General features: G+C 37.3%; 1 protein-coding gene across 2 annotated transcripts in view; it reads right to left on the reverse strand.

The window, feature by feature from the left end:
- rxrab (retinoid x receptor, alpha b) overlaps positions 1-10,728 on the reverse strand; it is an 82,091-nt gene extending 71,363 nt beyond the window's left edge. For both annotated transcript variants that reach the window (XM_055200666.2, XM_055200665.2), the window contains exon 1: positions 10,510-10,728. In XM_055200666.2, the coding sequence (XP_055056641.2) occupies positions 10,510-10,537 (28 nt within the window). In that variant the 5' untranslated portion in view covers positions 10,538-10,728. The remainder of the gene's footprint in view (positions 1-10,509) is intronic.
- Between the last annotated feature and the right edge of the window lie 9,855 nt (positions 10,729-20,583).

Raw genomic sequence — 20,583 nt, forward strand, 5'->3', positions numbered from 1 at the left:
AACTACAAAAATGTACGGTATGTAGGAAATAATGTGTTTTATTTACACAAAACAACATTTTTTTGGCGATGAAATAGGTACTCTTTAACAAATTTGACTGTTTTTTACTGCAAAACCCTCTAAGTGCCTGCAAAAATCTCCACACTTCACTATCCTTTATGAATAACACCAAACTCGGTTGATATCCTAATATATTCGGTAAACTTCCTTTAACCGGGTAAATAACTCTTGTAGCTCGATGTATGCCATCGTTCATCTAATTCTTCTTCCATGCACTTAGTGGACTCTGCTGAGGATTCTGTCAACAATGCTGTATTTCTCAATGACCTGAGGCCTGGATTAAGCGGATTTGAAGCAAAAGTATTTGATGAAGATACAATACATGCTGAGAGCATTCTGTTAATATCATTATCTCATTTTTGACAGATGTGGTGTTTAGCGAGCTCTTAATGGGCTCTATCTTACACCCGGCGCAATGCAGCGCAAAACGCGACGCAAGTGTATTTTGCTTGTTTCGACCCGGCGCAATTATAATTTTCACGTTTAGCATCACGTTGTTTAAATAGCAAATGCATTTGCGCCCATGTTTCCGCCCATGGGCGTTCTGATCTAAAAACGAGGTGTGTTCAGGCGCATTGTTGGCGCGTTGCTATTTTGAGGCAACTAAAATAGACTATGCCATTGACCAACAAAAACCTGGTCTAAAGTCTAAAGTCAATGGCGCAATATGTTTTTTGTTATTTAAAGAGCTCATTAGAAATATGCGCTATACACTCTAAAAAATTTGCAGTAATTTTGCAGCTGGTTGCCAGTAACTTACTGTAGAAGATAAAGTCAAAAAATGTTTCATGTTCATTTAACTTTAAACAAAATGTTGCCAGTAAATAACATAAATGTAAAATCTACAGTAAGTTACTGGCAGCTAGTTGCCAGTAATACCCATTAATACTGTAATTTCTACAGACATTTTTTACAGTGTAAACGGGACGACAACGCAGGTTTGCTTATCACATATGAATGCTTAGCAGCACAAAAACTCTTTTAAAATATAAAAAGATTAAAGGATTGAAATGTAAAAGATTATTATTGAGTCTCTTGGACATAAATGAGGACTAATTATGAGACGTTAGAAGGCGCAAAGAGCTGCCTCACCTGTAGACTGGTAAGTAAATAAATGCTTTGCTTTAAACAAATGCATCTGTTTTTAAATGTTTTTTTTTTTGTAATGCTACCTCACGGATTTATTGTATATAATGACTCTGTACCTGTGGATATGGTGAGATGAGAAACATTTTTAAGTAATGCTTAAAAAAACCCTTTGCTTAAAAAAAACGCTGTCCAAGTGCTGAAAGGTGCGGAGAGCCGTTTGTAAATTCTTTATCTCCTGTTTGTACAAATAAAGTATTTTTAGAGTACAAACCTTTTCTTACAAACTTGTAAATAATTTTTTTATGATATTGGATAGCCATACATTTAAAGCAATTAAAAGCCTGCTTTTATACTTCCATGACTAAAAGAAAATGAGTTTTAAAGGTTTTAATAAAAAAATAACAATTTCAATACAAGTGAAAAACAACACAATTATTTAACATTATTCTTAAACTGGGGATCTTCTGCTTAGTTTTTCAGTTTACAAAGTCCGTCATCTAAATAGGGTTTAGACATAGCACCAGCGCAACTGGCTTTTAAAGGGGATGAGAGCTGAGACTCTCATTGGTTTATTGCACGTTACGCCCAAAATACTCCCATTACTCATTTAAAAAATAGGACCAACCCTTTTCGACCATGCGCTCGGCGCACAAACCATTTTTCCCGTCGTTAAATTTGCAAAAGTGGATTCGGACACGCCTATTTAGACGTTGAGCTGTGCGCTTTAGACAGTGCGCTCAGATCGTTACAAAAGGGGCCCAATATCTTTATATTTAAATTAACTGATTATAAAAAATATATCCTAAACAAAAACAAACTAAATGTTTGTCTGCCTGACGCTCTCTTCATATAGCAGTGTGCATTAAGATCTGCTTTATAAAAGAATGTTCAAGGCATGCATTGACAAGCTGTTATAATCAAACCCTAGGGCAACTTCACATGACAGTATTAAAAATGAAAAGTGACTATTTTTGCCAAGAAATATCTATCTATAGACAGAAGTCAATCAAAAAAATAAAATCACAGCTATTGACAGCGCTGAGCTTTCAAAGCAGTTCAAACAAGCGTCGACATTCTTCAATGTCAGGAAAAGTGATTTAACAAACACACGTGGTGGCAGATGCTCTTTACTGCGACTGTTGCTATACTAATATAACGCAAATGTGTCTCCTGTCAACAGAGCTCATGCATTAAGCATGAAGGGCTAAAGGAAATCATGCATGCTAATAACAACATGTATGCACAAAAATACTCTCAACACACCCAGGAAGAAAGATAGTCTGTGTGACACCTGAGTCACCATAACTAATACACTTTAATACCTGGATTAGCACTCACAAACAATTCTGATTTAACACGTTACATGTATTTACAGAGAATAAAAGAATAATTCACTGTCATTTCAAGCCTGTACTTTCTTTCTTTCACAGAATACAAAAGGTGTGAATTTCTGAAAAACATACAGGTAACTCTTATACTAAACATGGGGTCATACCATACATAGCTCTGTGTACAGAAGATGTGTTCCAGCTTTTCTTGTTCGTGTTTTTTAAGTTTTTAAAAGAAGCAACGATGTGAACAATAACTCGATAATTCTCAATAAATGTTGCTAAATTATTTTACTATCCCTAGGGTGAACTATCCCTTAAGTTATCTTTTCTAAAATACATAGCAAAGGTTCAACCACCAATTATCAAATATCTAAAGGAAATAAAACAAAATACCACTGGGGTAATTCTAAAACAAACAATGACTCAAAGTTACCGAAGCTCACTTACAAATCGCCATTTTCTTCAGGGTGTAAATTAAATCCTTCTGTCTTGTAGGGTATAAGTGCAGCACACAACACCTGTTTGAGTATCAGATGAACGGTAGTTTGGAGGCCCTGTTGCTGTTTAATGGGATTTTTTGTGTGTGTTTAATTTGCTGCTCTCGTGGGAGGCGACACGCAAGATCCATATCTCCATCAGATATCTGAATTACTGACTGTTCTGCAGTCACTCATATCCTTCAAAAGAGCTACATACAGCATGTACAGTAAAAGAAAGATCTAAGGGTAACAAAAAGTTTTATGGACAATATTTACATTTAGCAGAAGCTTAGTTTAGTTTTAAAGAGGTCATAGCATGAAAAAATCTGACTTTTTCAATGTTTAAGTGCTATAATTGGGTCCCCAGTGTTTCTATCAACCTTGAAAATGTGAAAAAGATCAACCCAGTAACTTTGTTTTGGTAAACCATTCTTTGCATGCATGTGAAAAATTAGGTTGTTAAGATTTCGCCTGTTTTGTGAGGTAGGTAGTAGGGATAGGCACGAGTACTCGATTGCTCGAGTACTCGAACGTGGCATCGATGATCGATCACGAAAACGATGATCATGTGGGTTTATTTATTTATTGTGGTTATGGCGGCATATGGATGTCTGGTTAGCATTACAAGCGCCTGTGGTATAAAGACTGGGTCTGGAGATGTGTGTTTGACGTCGTGTTGAGCTATGCAGATCGGCGTATGACTTCAGTAACATTACCATGCATGATTCAAAAACAAACAGATAATTCCGCGCATCGGTCACGCGGCAACCCGCTGATGCGGGCAATGCGCGGCAACCCGCCAATCTCGCCGATCCCATGAAGCCAGCCACACCTCACATCAATGAGGCATTATGGTTTAAAAGGATGCCGTGATTTTCGGAAATACAGTCTGTCGGTGCAAATGTACAACGCCGTCAAAAGTTCAATGGGTTATCATCTCATATTTAAACATCAAATGCCAAGAGATACCAGAGAGCCATACAAGCATTAACATCTTGACTGAGAACAGGTAAGAGGACGACACGACACAGCTAATCGCTAAAATGATAGCAAAAGACTTAAAGCTGCTTAATGTTATGAAGCTTGAGCTTTGACTGGAGGTGTTAAAGCGTGCTGTTATGGTGCATGTCCACAACGGGAGTTAAACTTTCTGTATAACTTAGTTGAAAACTTAGTTGAAGTCTTGTATTTTGTGCAGATATATGTTGTATAATCCATTTATGTTGTATAAAAGCTTAATATTATGTTGAGTGCGTCATATAGAAAGCGCTTTAGTTTGTGTTTATTAACCCTTTAGTTTCACTTCATCACGCAGCTTTTCCTGTTAGAGGTTTCTGTTAAAAAACATTTAATTAATTAAGAATCTAGTATTTGTTCATTGTTCTGTCATAGTTTCTTCAAAATTAAGATTTATTTGAGTGTTTTTAATAAAAATATTTTCATTTTCACCATGACGTATACGCTCCGCCCCTTTGATAGCCCCGCCCCCAGTTAATCGAGTACTCGTTCTTCAGACCTATGGATTAATCGAAATAAAAAAATTAGATAAATGCCCATCCTTAGTAGGTAGCAAGGCCAATTACAATAATACCACAATTTAATCTGCACTATCCAACCATAGCACTACCATTTAGTGCATAGAGAAAGAGAGAAAGAAAAAATAATTGACAGCACAATTGAGTTTCAATTGCAACAAACCACCATCATTGTGATCAGTGTTTGGATTTCATCAGCTCATTTGCATTTAAAGGACACACACAAAACGGCACTTTTTTGCTCAGGCCTACAAAATGGGAATTTTAACATGCTATAATAAATTATCTGTGGAGTATTTTGAGCTAAAACTTCACATAAGCACTCTGGGGACACCAAATACTTATTTTACATCTTTAAAAAAAATCTCATAATATGACCCCTTTAAGTTCCACTTTACATTTAAAGGAATAGTTTACCAAAAAATTCTGTCATACTTAACTCACCCTCAAGTTGTTCCAAACCTGTAAAAATGTCTTTGTCCTGCTGAATACAAAGGAAGATATTTTGAAGAATATTTGTAACCAAGCAGGTCTGGGGCACCCTTTTTTCAGGGTAGGAATAAAAATCCTATGTAAGTGAATGGTGTCCAAGATCTGTTTGGTCATTAGCATTCTTCAAAAAAATCTTCATTTGTGTTCAGCAAAACAAAGACAACTTGAGGGTAAATGATGACAGAATTAAAAAATTTCGGCGAATTATCTTCGCCCTGTCTTGAACAAAACACATAAAACTGATTGTCCTCCTAAACCATGCACTGACCTAACATTACATATGCTACCCAGTCTCACAAGGTTTCGTGATATAGTCACGTAATTTTTTTTATTCTTTTTTCGTGATATCATCATGAATTTTCACGTTGTTTTTTTTTCCGTGATCGTATAACAAATTTCTGTTTTCGTGTGATTATCTGTTTAGGGTTAGATTTGGCGCTTGCATTAAAATGTCACTTTATGTATTGGTTTATACTATTTTTTCTGATATATTTTTTATATGTGTTCTGGTGTGAGGGTTAGAGTTGGGTTTAGGGATGTCATTTTATGTAAATCTAACCCTAAACCGAAGCAACAATGGTAAGAAAATAGGACAAACAGTTGAGTAACCAATACGTGATAATAACACAAAAACAGGAATTCAGTATACGATCACGAAAAAACGTGAAAATTCATGATAATATCATGATAAAAAAAATAAAAAAATTACGTGACTATATAACGAAATTTTGTGAGACTGGGCTGTACATATTAACACGTTATATGCATTTTTATATTAATTGTATGTTTGCATTTTGCAGATGCTTTCTATAGACAGTTTCAGCAGCAGCAACAACATAAACAAACGGTTTTGTGGACTAAACGCAACTTCCAGTAGACTTCCACCGAGAATAAGTAACACAGTACAGTTAATGTATACAATAGGGATGCTGCAATCGGTACTCGCTAAATTCGCCAATCTCATAAACCGATCTTTCTGTTTACTTTTGTCATCACACTGCAAATTTGAATTTCTTTTTCTGCCTTAACAGAGATACGTGTATTTTTCTATCAGGAGGCACTCCGGTGCGATGCGTCTTCACATCCATCAAACAGCCTAAACAACACATAGATATCAATCGCGGACATTGCAATTTCATGCCAAAAGTTTATTATTTGAATACGTTTTAAAGTTTTGACAGTTTAAACTTACATTTTACTCGTTGCTGCTCTTGTCCGTGTACACCCGACTCGTGTAAACAGACAGCCTGTCATCAGCGCACGTGTACAGAGCGATCTCTCTCACGTCTTAAATCTACAGTAACCTTATTAATCTCTGAATAAAATCACTCTCTGCTCTTGACTGAAGAACTATTGTACTTTATACGAGTGCAGTTACAGTCATCAAAGAGCTTGCATATTAACTTGAAGAATGTGGGCGGATCTTGGGCGCTGTTGCTATTTTCCCGGCGGGAGAAATAAGTCTTGCGGCGGGCGCAAATCAATAAGGGGTTGGTCTGAAGTAGGTTCATTATTCATATGTGTGGTTTGGGCGTAACGTCAAATAAACCAATCAGAACGCTATCCAACATTCACTTTAAACGCAAGGGCGCAAGTTCCATGGCGGGTTGCTATTATTATGACGGATTTGACAGGCGCACGCCAGGAGCGGTTCACAGCCGAGGAGACCCACGTTCTTGTAAGAGCAGTCAAAGACAGAGAAGTTGTTTTGTATGGGGATGGGAGAAACCCGCCCAAATCAGCGTCGGTTAAGCAGGCGTGAGAGAAAATAGCCAAAATTGTCTCATCAGTTGCGCCAAGCACTACAATGATGTCAGGAGACGGGGGGATCCCAAGCTTGCCAGCATAAATCGGGCACACCGGGCACACAGGAGGACATCGCTGCGTCCACCCTCACCGCTGAAAGGGTTTGGGGGCTTTGAAATCGGACACAAGAAACGCAAGCAAGGTCCAACCCCAAAGTACACTTACAAATCAAGTTCATATACATTAAGGTTTCTTATGAAAACATTTTAATTATTATTTAGATAAAATAAACGTAATACAGCCACACAACAAACTTATGAAAATATTTTAATCGTTTTTGCATGATAATTGTTTAACGCTGCCACACAAAATAAATAAAAACTATCACCACAATGCTCACCACAATGATTTCCCTTATCTCTTGTATTAATATTTTTTATTGTAACAATTTATGATTTGCAAAAATAACTGTTGCATCTGTGTAGATTAGATAAGCAATGCGCGTTGTGCACGCTATACATTATGGTCAAGCATGCGCCCTTAAAATCGCATAATGAACCACGCGCAACGCACCACTGACTTTAGACTAGTTTTTTTTGGTTAGTAGCGCAATTGTTTTTTGAAACTGCAAAATAGCATAAGAGATGGTTTGCGCCGGAGCACGCCTCCTTTTTTTGCGCTGAACCGCCCAGGGAGCGTAAGTTCATTCCCTAGTTTGCCGATGTGCGTCTGTGGAGGGAAAAACCCGCTGTGCGCCGGTACAAAATACGAAATGATACATGCGTCACTGACAAAGTCAATTGCGCTGGGTGCAAGATAGGGCCCCATAAGTTTGCACCTGGCAATTAGCTTGACCTCCTATTAACTCATCTGTCACAGCTCTCAAAACAAAGTCAAATACAGACTAAAACATATTTAAAACATTACACTGGCAATGACCTCCTTCTCTACAATATGGAGTTTTAAAGGGACCATGAAAATCTGACTTTTTCCATGTTTAACTCTTTCACCGGTATTGACGAGATAACTCGTCAATTAATAGAAAACACTTCCCTGCCAATGACGAGAATTTCCGGCTTTCCGCAATACCGCTATTATCCATGCACTTCCGCAATTTATACAACCCGGAAGTAACACCTCACGTGAAGGAGAAAGAACTCTGTGTGTGTTAAAGATCGATCTGCATCTGATCTCTATCAAAAGTCCTTTACAAAAACTGAATTATCTCAGCTTTTTGCTGAAAATTTTGTGTTTTTAAACAAACCTACCCATATTTAAGAGGTGATAAAAGAGAACTAATGATGGTAGGATGAAACCTTTTTTTTTTAAAGCAGAGGGTCTGTTCTTTCATTTGATATATGGTTTGTTTATATATTTAAAGAAGAACATTTTCTGAAAGGCATTAAACTTTTGTGAAAATCATGAAAAATGCTGGTGCTAGCTGGCAACTTTTTTTTTAAAACGATGGCGGGGAAAGAGTTAAGTGCTATAAGTGGGTCCCCAGTGCTTTTATCAACTAATGCGAAAAAGAACAACCCAGTAACTTAGTTTTGATAATCCATTCTCTGCAAGCATGTGAAAAAATAGGTCATTGAAATTTGTCCCCCCTTTTGATGTCAGAAGGGGATAATACCGCCCCTTAATCTGCACTATCCAACCACAGCATTTAGTGCAGAGATCAGCTCATTTGCATTTAAAAGGACACATCCACATGTGGGCACATTTTTGCTCACACCTACAAAGTGGCTATTTTAACATGGTATAATAAATTATCTTTAAAGGTAATAATTCACATACCTATTCTGAGGACACCAAAGATTTATTTGATCTTTATTTATCTTAAAAAAATCTTGTGAAATGTCTGACCATACAAACACACTCTAAACGACACTTATACTGCTATAAAGATAGAAGTAGAGATGGGAAAGGCATTGCACATTCTTTGGATTCTCTAAATCCATTAAGTTAAACTGAATTGCCATGCATGAGGTCAAGTACAATCCCATTAACAACATTAAGCACCACTGTATAAATGACAGGATCTCAACGAAAGCAGCTGCTGATGGCAGAGGTTTATGATATTATGGTCTTAAATGCAATATGACATCACAAAAAAACAGTAAATATGCAAAAATGTATGTAAACATACCCTTTGTCTTTTGCTTTATAGCAAGCATACACTCCGGCATTGACTTTACAAGTTGGTTTTTGGCGGTACCAAGTTCAACCTCAATGTCAATAATATATACTGCTCCTTTAAAGAAATCGCTAATTTTGTATTTATTTTAATGTTTAAAAAAGATGTACATTATATGCATCCAGTGTGGACCTAGACCTTTGGACCCTGCTGTATACAAAATCTTATTCTATACAGTATGTATGTAAGCAAACAAACAAAGTCCAAGAGTACAAGAGTTGCTTTTATCAAAGATTCATGCATACAGTGGACAGAGCAAATGATTAACAGGCAGCCCTCTGTCGGCCCCATGGATCTTTCATCATCCTTAAAAAGGTTTGAAGAGCAGATGCCTGAACTGCAACAGTTTGTGTACAATAGTGAAACAAGAGTAGACACAAGCACACGCTCCCCCTCCGGTGCATGACCGAATCTGTTTGTGTATCACCTGACACTTGGAGCGAACTTTCTCAAGTGCAATTTGGCCCCGTCTGGAAAGGGCCAATACTGCTTTTGATTTGGAGACAGACAGTGACTGGAGGGCGTCTGTGAGACACTGTCACTTTAAGCAATTAACTTTCTCTTTAAAGCCGCTCTTATAAAACTGACAGCTGCGGACATTCACAAAGGACCAATCACCTCTTCAGAAACACAAAAATGCTCTGTCGTAAACCAAACTGGTTCTCTTTTTTATTGGGGTGGTCCGGCATCCCGTACACCCCCTTCGCCATACTGACCCTTTTACAATGGAACCCTCTATTCCCAATAAACGCTCATGGACTTGGGACGCTGCAGGGAAAGGTTGTGGTCCTCAAAGTGACCTACAAAGAGAGACCTTTAAAAATGCCAGTAAAGTTGGCCACATAAAGCACAAGAATGTGCTTTTTACATTATGGTTTTAACTAAGAGGATACGTTTATAAACACAGTGCTGGGAAAAACATGTGTGCTTACACAGCAGCATCAATTTTAAAATGAGTAAAATGAGACTTTCAAACCAAATAGACTTAAGCTTTTTCGGGGAAAAGAATCTCACTGGTGTGTTTAAGAGAGTTCGGGTATGAAATGTAATTCCCAATGGTCACAGCACATAGAGAAGAGAGACGACCTTGATAAATCCGAGAGATGTTGATAGTCTTGAAAATCTCAGTCGTCCCCACAGCTCAGAGTGCCGCCCTTTGAAGTGACCGCGAAAACTCCTGAGGTATCGATTTGGATGCATTTAAAATTGACACATTTGCGCACAACTGAAAAGCGCGCGCTGTTTCATTCAAGACTATCAATAGCACACATTTACAATATAATTGCAGTAATAACGATATAAAAACTAATAATAACAACTATGAAATGAATGATTGTTAAAGACAGCCCTCATTTATTATTGTGACTTACAAAGTCTCCCAGCTTACTATTTTCATTATTATTACCTCAAAAAGTAGCCTAATAAAGGTTGTAATAAAAAAAAAAAGTTAAATGTTTGCGTAGTCGCTTGAACAAGCTTTCGTTTACCAGTACTGTGTACAAAGTGATACATGCCGTCACCTCTGCATGACAATGACGTTAACATAATAAAAAAACATATTTCCCTTGAGTCAAACTCACCTAGAGATAAGAATGGTTTGGTTTCCATATTAGCGCATGCCAGCTGTGTTTCTTGTCGATAATAGGTTTGCTCCCAGTGGTCACGTTATAAGATCCAGTAGGAAACGCCGTAGTCTTCAGGCATAAACCCGGGATCCGCTGTCAAAATCCACTTAATAGAACTAAAGTGTGTACTTCAATCGGCTCCATCCAGTTTCCAACTCCGCGAGTGCGCTTTCTGCCCCCGTATTCCTTCAGCTATCAAGCACTGCCTCACCATAGGGGCCATACCTAGGGGGGCTCTCAACACAGGCACTTTTGCAGCGACAATGTGGTACTGGTGCTGTTGCCAAAACCTCCTTAGGACTATCCTTGAATTTAAAATATAAACTGTTATTTTAACAACATATCGGCAGCAATGGGTTTAAATTTTTTATGGTTGCAAAAAAAGCATTTATTTGATCTTGCCTTAAAGACATTTTAAAGCATTTTCCCAGCATTTCTCTGTATTGGAAAATTGTATATGTCTGTTGTTTTTTGTGTGTGCGTGTGTGTCATTTTTCTAAGGAATTCATAATTAATTAATGTGCAAGGCTCATTACAGCTCAAAACCATTCATTAGTATTATGAAGTGTTAATTAATAGGCATGGCTTAATATAAATATTGCTCAAGGGAAATGAACTGAAAGATTTTCTAAAAGTTAATTTAAGACCATTTACACTTAATGTACTGGTATGCCAAAAGCTACTCAGTCTCACAAAATTATGTACATATAGTCACGTAATTTTTTAAAATCTTTTTCGTGATACTGTCACGAATTTCCGCGCCCTTTCGTGACCGTATCACGAATTTCTGTTTATGTGTCATTGTCACGTATTGGTTACTCAACTGCTTTTTCCTATTTTCAAACCATTGTCCCTTGGGTTTAGGGTTAGATTTGGTGTTTGCGTTAGGACGTCACTTTAAGTATTGGTTTATACTATTTTTTCTAAAAAAATGTTTTTATATTTTCTAAATTTTAAACCACTGTCGCCTGGCGTTAGGGTTAGAGTTGGGTTTGGGTACGGATGTCATTTTATGTAAAACTAACCCTAAACCAAAACCACAAATTTTAAGGAAATATGACACATAAACAGAAATTCGTGATACGATCACAAAAAAACAGGGAAATTCGCTACAGTATCTCAAAAAAGAATAAAAAAAATTACATGACTATAGGTATGTAATTTTGTGTGACTGTGCTGGCCAAAAGCTGATATAAGTAGCAGTATTAAATATTTATACATGACTAATTTTTGCATTTCTGTTGATAATGGTTATATGAGTATATATATATATATATATATATATATATATTAGGGCTGTCAAAATTAACGCGTTAATAACGCGTTAACGCAAATTCATTTTAACGCCAATAATTTTATTAACGGAGATTAACGCAACGCGCAATTTCTGTTTGACCCTTGGTCCAGCCCATAGTTGAATGAACAGAGACGCAGACAAATGTGACTCTCTCTAAATGAGTAAAAGGTTTTCATAGAAATAAGAACATTAAGCAAATCGTCTACCAAATCCAATGCTCTAAATGCTCGTTGGACATCTGATATGATCTTTATTTATACGTCTGAGAGGTGTAACGTTACCGTCCTCCTAATGCTTAATCTAATACAAAAATGCGTCTCAATTCATTTTGGTTTCGCTTTTATGCATGACTTAGAAAATAGACTGCAGGACTTGTTTGATGTTAAAAGAGTCATTAAGAGAGATAAAGTTCGGTACCTGATTAATGTTAAAGAGTTATTAAGAGCGACAAGACTCAAAAGCGATCCCCTCACGCTGACTGACTGATATCTGCCCTTACGAAAATTAACCATGGTTTTATTGTGGTAAAAGTGTAGTAACCATGGTTTTTTGGTGAATTGATTACTATGAGCAAAACCATGGTTTTACTACACTAACCATGGTTTAACTATGGTTTTTGAAAACCATGGTTGTCAAAACCATGGTTATTTTGTGGTTACCATGGTTTTACTACAGTAACCATGGTTTTTTGGTTTTAACTGTAGTAAAACCATGGTTAATTTTCGTAAGGGTGAAGCGCGTGCACACAGACGCGCGAGTGCGCAACCCGGATATATAGACATCTACACAAAATTACAGTTTTAAATATCTGTTTTGATAAGAATTCACACAGGTAGGCTCTATAATCTGTTATGTTTTAAGTAAATGTTTGGTTAACTGTTGGGTAAAACTATCTGATGTGTAACATTATATTAGATCACTTAGATTTTAAGCAGTCTGTCTCAATGTCAATCAAACAAAAGGAAAAAAAGTTGAACATACATTGATGATGTTTTTGCTTTGTGTGTGCTAAATCTATTAGTTTGACCAGTGATTTTAAGGTATTGATGTGGTAATATAATGTATGGATGTGGAAATTTTTGTGGTAATTTGACTCTTTCAACTTCAAACACGTGTAGTTCTGTCATATTTTGTTATATTTCAACAAATCATGCATTGTTCTATGTTTTAATAGAGAATGTCAAAATATGAACAACTATTTTTTAAAAATTTGCTAATTCCGACTCAACTTGCCAGCACAGGTCACAAATGATGCAGCAGCAAACAAAAATGGAGAAAGAAAAATCTTCTGAAAGGAAAATTCATATACAAAACAATGGCTGGTGATTCTGTTAAAATGTAAACAGGCTGTTGTTAACATACATTTGCATAAAGCATCTATATATATATATATGTATATATGATTAGAATATTAAAAACCTGAAAAGTGTTAAATTAGGGTAAATTTAGAATGGATAAAAATGTGCGATTAATTTGCGATTAATCGCAGTTAACTCATGAAATCATGCGATTAATCTAGATTAATTTTTTTAATCTATTGACAGCCCTAATATATATATATATATATATATATATATATATATATATATATATATATATATATATATAAAACTATAAACTATATTTTCACGTTTTACCTTTGGGCCTGTGTAATCTTGTGAAATACCGACAATTTTTTTTTACAAAATTGCTTGTATAAGTAAGGTAAACGCTGCCTAAGAGCTCATTAAATTGTACGTTTAGAGGTTAAGTTTAACATTTCAGAGAAAAAAGTGCAGTTCGGTACACAGTTCTACTACAATTGGGCTGCCCATTACAACAACCCATAGCTGTAAAAAATGGACGAGTGTGGAGTCATAGGTTACAATAACAGCTGGTGAGATCAGCAGAACATACTGACTTGTCAAACCGTATCCCACTCTGAGACAAAATGGCTTTCTAAGAATTTTTGAAGCCTTGTTTTTTAGATTAAACGCCCTTGCAAAAAGAAAGTATCCAGTCCATTAGGGTTAAAGGTGAATTTACTGTGTATTTTATTTTTCCTCATCTCAGATTATTCAGCCTGATCTCACAAAAAAATCATACATATTTTATGAGTTGGCTACACTGTAAAAAAATTCCGTAGAAATTGCAGCTGGCTTACCGTAGATTTAAATTTATGTTTTTTACTGGCAACATTTTGTTCAAAGTTAAATGAACATTAAATATTTACAAGTCTTTGTCTTTACAGAGCAAAACATTCTGGGAAACAAAATCTGAAGCAAAAAACAGAAAAAGGTTGATGATGATTTCTGGTTCCCAGAATGCTTTGCATGAGGCTGTTATTGTATAGTTTTATTCTGTAAAGATAAAGACTTGTTAATATTTAACATTTATTTAACTTTGAACAAACTCTTGCCAGTAAATAACATAAATTTAAATCTAAAGTAAATTACCGGCAACCCAGCTGCAATAACATTGTAATTTCTATGGCTTTTTTTACAGTGTAATGTCAATTCATATGAAGTTAATCATGCAAAATCGTACGATTCTCATGAAAAAAACAACAACAACAAAACCGAACCCCCATCCCTAACCTCAACGTCACAGGGGTCAAGGCAAATCATACCAAAACTTACGAATGTGGTCGTATGAATTAAAACAAATTATTACACGGCTCTCTGGAATGCTTGATTCTGATTGGTCAGTTGAGACATTTGCAGGTTCGTTCTTTTCAAATAATAACCGCTCCAAAATAATAACGCATAGCCGGACTACTTGCACGAGTAAAATCGCTCCGCGCCAATAAAGATCAATAAAGATTACTGTCTGTTTGGCGCCATCTTGTGACAAACACTCGACAATCACGACAAGACACAGACAGCTTACTGAGACTGAACTTGACAAAATAGAGCATGACAGCTACGAAGCCAACACACAAAAAAATACAGAATGGGCATTAAAACTTGTCAAAGACTGGCTAAAAGAGAAAAAATGGAGACAAGTATGAAGCAGAGGATCTTAATAAGGTATTACGATCATTTTATGCATCTGTGCAAAGTTTCGCGGAAGGATAAAAATGTTAATTTAAAACAAATATGCCAATAAAATGTTTCAAATTCATATTCATGTCCAGTTTTTTTTCTTATGTGGCAAGTAGCCGTGTAATAAGCGGGATAATGTAGAGGCAGCCGGTAGTTATTGGGAAATAAGCCCCTTCAGTGTGATACAAGACCCTCCGCTTCGCGTCGGGTCCTGATCACACTGTCGGGGCTTATTTCCCAATAACTACCGGCTGCCTCTACGTCATTATCCCTTACTTAGCCAACTTGTAAAACGTACGAATTCTCGTGAGATAGCATTGGATTATTACAAAGTCCTTTTCTTCAAATATTGAAAACTGAACTGTGGTCATTGGAGGTCTTATGTCCTTACTGGCAGCCCAGTCTCACGAAATTACGTATATAATAGTCAGGTAATTAAAAAAAAAAAATTCATGATACTGTCACGAATTTCTGTGTTTTTCGTGATCGTTTCACGAATTTCTGTTTATGTGTGATTGTCATGTATTGGTTACTCAACTGTTTTTCCTATTTTCTTATTGTCGCTTCGGTTTAGGGTTAGATTTACATAAAATGACATCCTTACCCAAACCCAACTCTAACCCTAACGCCAGGCGAAAATGTTTTAAAATTTAGAAAATATAAAAAAATAAATACAAATAAATTGTATAAACCAATACTTATAGTGACATCCTAACGCAAACACCAAATCTAACCCTAAACCGAAGCGAAAATGATTTGAAAATAGGAAATGGTTGAGTAACCAATACGTGACAATGAGAGACAAACAAAAATCTGTGATACAATCATGAAAAAATTTGGAAATTCGTGACAGTATCACGAAAAAGGATACAAAAATTACGTGTATAAGGTACATCATTTCGTGAGACATGGTAGTTACTGGAGATGATGAACAACAAACAATCACAATGCAAAAGAAAGTACAAGAAAAGACAAAGAAAATTTTAAGCAGCCTTAGATCAAAGACAAACAAACAAATATAATCATATTTTAAAGTCAAATCTAAGATCAAATTTTAGCTTCTTTCAAGTGAAAACTGTTTGTCTAGAGCTCTACAGCTAAGCACATTCTGGGCATTCTCTCAACTTTATGAGATGCATTCTGGGATGCTTTAAAAACAGTTCCCATATGTTCTGGGAAGTTGTTGTCTGTCATCTATTCACATTTATGCATTTGGCAGACAATTTAATACAAGGTGACTAACAGTGCATTCACGTACATGTGTGTTCCCTGGGAACTGAACCCATGACCTTGGCATTGCCGCAACCGTGCTTCAAGTAAGCAGCAGAAACGCTAAACACATTGTCACTTTACTACTGAGTCAAAAAATTACAAATAAATGTTACCTTTGTTAAGACATGTATAAAAAAGTTAGATTTGTCTCCGAAACTAATTTATGCTTTTGAATCACAAGATACAAAAAAATCTTAGTTTTTGAGTAGTTTTTGAGTAGTAGTGTATACACAGTACTAGTATTAGTTTTGTAATTGCATTGAATAAGTCCATACTCTCTGGAATTGGTTTCCTATAGTGCCGGTGTGGACAAAGGAACAGATCAGCTGAAATGAGTCCTCCTCACCCGTCTAAACAAGGAGCAATTCAATCAAACAGCAGTGTTATCTGGGTTTAGTGATAGGAAATCAAATTCTCTTTTGCAGTGTGACTTTCTTCGAAGAGACAAATTGAGATGCGTGTTGCTGACTGATCTCTTAAGGATCAACGCCAAGTGCAGGGGCTCAGAGGTTGGGCTGATTAATTGTGTCTCACTCTCTCTGTTGGTCAACTGCTGTGGAGGAAAGAGAGGGGCAATCAGCCTCGTCATAAATCTCCACACTTCCTCCCACCATCACCAGTTCAAGAGAAATGCCCCCCCAGCCCCCCGTGCACAGCCCATTAAACGTGTTTGCCCTGGACACACACACACACACACACACGCTCGCGTGCAGAAAATACGCAAAAATCAAAGTCATTTTATGTCTGTTCAACAAATACATTGTGAGGGTTCGGGCAAGTAAGAATCATTCCATACAAACAAAGACAAAGATGTTTGGTGAGCTTACATTGATAGAAAGTCTGCGATTAATTAACAGTTAAAACAAAAATGAAAATTCAGAAAAGTATTTACACATCCTGATCTTGTTACAAACACATCTGCTGTTATTTTCCAGTGGAATGCAACGAGAAATGTGTCCAAACTTCTCTTTACCATACAATGGCAGTTCAAAGTAACCATGGCTGCCAAGCTCAATAAAAGAGCACTATAAAAGTGGTCCATACATCACAGGTCTTCCAAAGTCATGGGGATGTGTGACAGACAGAAAGGTAATAAAGGAAATTATGTCTTAAAGGTGCAATCCATAACCTTTTCGGTAAAAAAACACACAAAACATTCACCAAGCAAGTACATAAAAATCACTGTCTTCAAGCTCACAAAGGAAAGATTATAATAATGATTTATAATTTGAGCTGTCGAGTACAGTTTTGTATCAAAATGTACGTTTGGCGATATTATGCTATTTAACCTGCAATTTTATGTATCAAGCAGAGATGGCGATATGGTTTGCAGATTTATTTTGCTCTGAGGTATGGAAAAGAGAAGTGTACAGTGGCGGCTCGTGACTGCTCATCCGAGGGGTGCTAATTCCAAGTGTTTGGAGTGTCATGTGTGTTGCTTGCGTTTTCAAAATATGTGCTTGTTGCGTCATGTGAACAATGTGCATCACGTGTTTTGTCAACATAAGTGCCTGCTGCACGCGTCAAAACAGCTTATAATAAAAGAGATGCTCACGTTCACAAAATACACGCAAGACACTCCCTTAACAGTAAACTCTGTTTACACATGAGATTATGTGAGTATCTGGCAAACGTGAGCGTCTCTTTTATCATAAACCCAATATTATGCGTCAATATGTTACGCGGAGGGTATACCTTTCGCGTCATTTTTTGACAAACTGGGGACTTCAATACTATTACGTCCGTTGCATTCTCTTTCCTATTTTCTTACCATTTTCGCGTCGGTTTAGGGTTAGATTTACATAATGACATCCCTACCCAAACCTAACTCTAACCCCAACGCCAGGTGACAACTGTCGTACCTAACTCTAACCCCAACGCCAGGTGACAACTGTTTAATTTCGCGTACACTGTTTAATTTTGCGTAATCTAACCCTAAACCGACGCGAAAATGTTAAGAAAATAGGAAAGAGAATGCAACGGACGTAATAGTATTGAAGTCCCCAGTTCGTCAAAATGACGCGAAAGGTATACCCTCCGCGCAACACACTGACGCATGGCCAAGTGCGCCAAACATTGACGACATGGGATGAGGATGTGTAGACGCAAACTGAGAGAAATGCCACACACTCGTGAGATATCTGACATGCTAGATATCTGGACCTGTCGGTGATTCAAAATCATGCCTTGTGAAATGTGTTCTCACTGAAAATAACATCAGCCTACAGACCTACATTAAATTTATTCATGACCTACAGACACTAAGAGAGAAACATCCAGGGCAGCTGGAACTTCAGAAAGGAGTCTCCCCAACCATTTCCTTCTTCATAATCTTTATCTCTTTTTCATCTTTTTGCTGCAAATGAGCGCACATGCAATTTGTATAGCAAGCTTCTTGCGGACTACCATTTTTAATAATAATCCCAATCTCACGTGAGAACTATGGTTCTGCACGCGTGACCTCGCGTTCATTTCCCGTGTGCATTTGGTGAAAAGTTCTGTGACTCGACTACTTTGTGCAGTCTGAACCCAGCATTAGTGCATCTGACATGTTTTCTTAAATTTTATAAATTAGCATTTTTATTAGACTCTTAAAGGGGGATCGAAAGCTATAATGCATTCTGACTTATTTTCTAGATGCCAGTTCATGCTATGATGCCACGCTCAGCCGTCTGAGAAAGGAGATTGAATGTCGCTTGTCTCCCTCAAACAAGTAAGCCGAAAAGTTAAAGCCTCCATCCTTACCTGCATATCGCTGTGCCTCCTCTCATTGCTACCAGCCACTGGTCTGTATGTCTACCTGTATGCTGAAGGGCTGAAGCGCAGTGTTCTTAACTACCTCCTCTCCTGTATGCCGAAGAGCTAAAGTGTTGCATCTTCCCCTGTATGCCCATCCGAATTAACCAAGTAAGATGTGATCCTGGATCAACATTTTTTGTTGATCCTGGATCAACGTTTTAATCAAAGATACCCCAACCTACCCATAACTCAAACCCTAACCATTTTAAACCCTCAAATTAGTGTGAAATAATAGTTTGAGGAGTATTTCTTAAAAGCCCCTAACCCAATCCTAAACCTAAATCTAACATGCACACTAATCTTAATCCTGCAATCTGATTGGTTAATGAAAATGTTGATCCAGGACCAACGATGGTGTTGGTCCGGGATCACATCTTACTTGGTGAAATCATGTTCACCGTACTCACCTGTAGGTCTTCTTACACTAGCCCGTACGCTACAGAGCTAAAGCTCTGCATCTTTACCTGCCTGCCCTCCTGAACGCCCGAGAGTTAAGGCCCGGTACAGCTGCCTGCATACTCACCTGAAGAGTTAAACGCCATGTGTCTTTGCCTGTACGTCCTCTCCAGCCACTTGGAAGCAGAAGAGCTAAAGCTCTGTGCCCTCACCTGTACGCCCACCTGTAAGTCGAAGAATTAAAGCCTGTGTACTCCCCTGTAGACCCACCCGTAGGCCCAAGAGCTAAAGCCCTGTGTACCCACCTGTATGCCCAAAAGCTAAAGCCCTGTGTACTCACCTGTATACTAGGGCTGTCACTTTTCGTTCGAAAATCGATTGCACAATCGATCGGACCAACCAAAAAACTTTCGAAAACGAAAATAGGCAATCGATTTTAACCAAATATGTACACTATTAATTTTAAAAGAATTAAACAGTTAAAAATATAGATGTAACAAAACTCACAAACAAGCAGAAAAAGAAAATAAAGAATTACGAAAGTGCAGTAGGTGTGCGAAAGCTAGACAGAAAATACCCAGCAATTTTACGCACCTATAGTTTCACGCTTTCAATCGCTGCATCTAGTGTTTTGCAAAGAAAATGGAGGACAATGTCAATAAACCTGTGCAACACGAGACAGCGTCGAAATTGTGACCTTACAGGAGATGATGAGTTATGACAAGGAGCCACCCTTGCGAGCTGACAGCGACCCGCTTTTGAGATGGAAGATTGGCAGTACGAAATACGCAGCTGGCAACGAAGTACCCGAGTTTCCCTGGGACATCAGTGCGGTCGGAGTGCGTCTTCTCAACAGATGGACATATAGTGAATGAAAAGCGCTCTGCTCTTGACCCCTAAAATGTTGATTGACTTGTTTTCCTGACCAATAATTTGTAATGGCCCTAGTCTTTTTGCGCATTTCATTATGCCTGCCTAGTGCCGCCTAAGTGTCGGTTACGTTTAATAAAAAAATACACAGCATGTTCTCAACTTCAAGTAAGTCTATTTAAAGTTTCATTTTTGAACAGTTGTTTGAAATGGATCGAATCATTATTTAAAATAATTTTTGAATTGCCTAAATCATAAAAGCAGCCGGTTGAACATGCAGTAATGTTTTTCATTTATGGCAGCAGACAGTCCACTCTGCATATTTTTTTAGAGAATGTTGCACTACTGTTGCTGTTTTTTATTCTGCACGAA

Source organism: Misgurnus anguillicaudatus, chromosome 22, assembly GCF_027580225.2.
Source record: "Misgurnus anguillicaudatus chromosome 22, ASM2758022v2, whole genome shotgun sequence".
Lineage (NCBI taxonomy): Eukaryota > Metazoa > Chordata > Actinopteri > Cypriniformes > Cobitidae > Misgurnus > Misgurnus anguillicaudatus.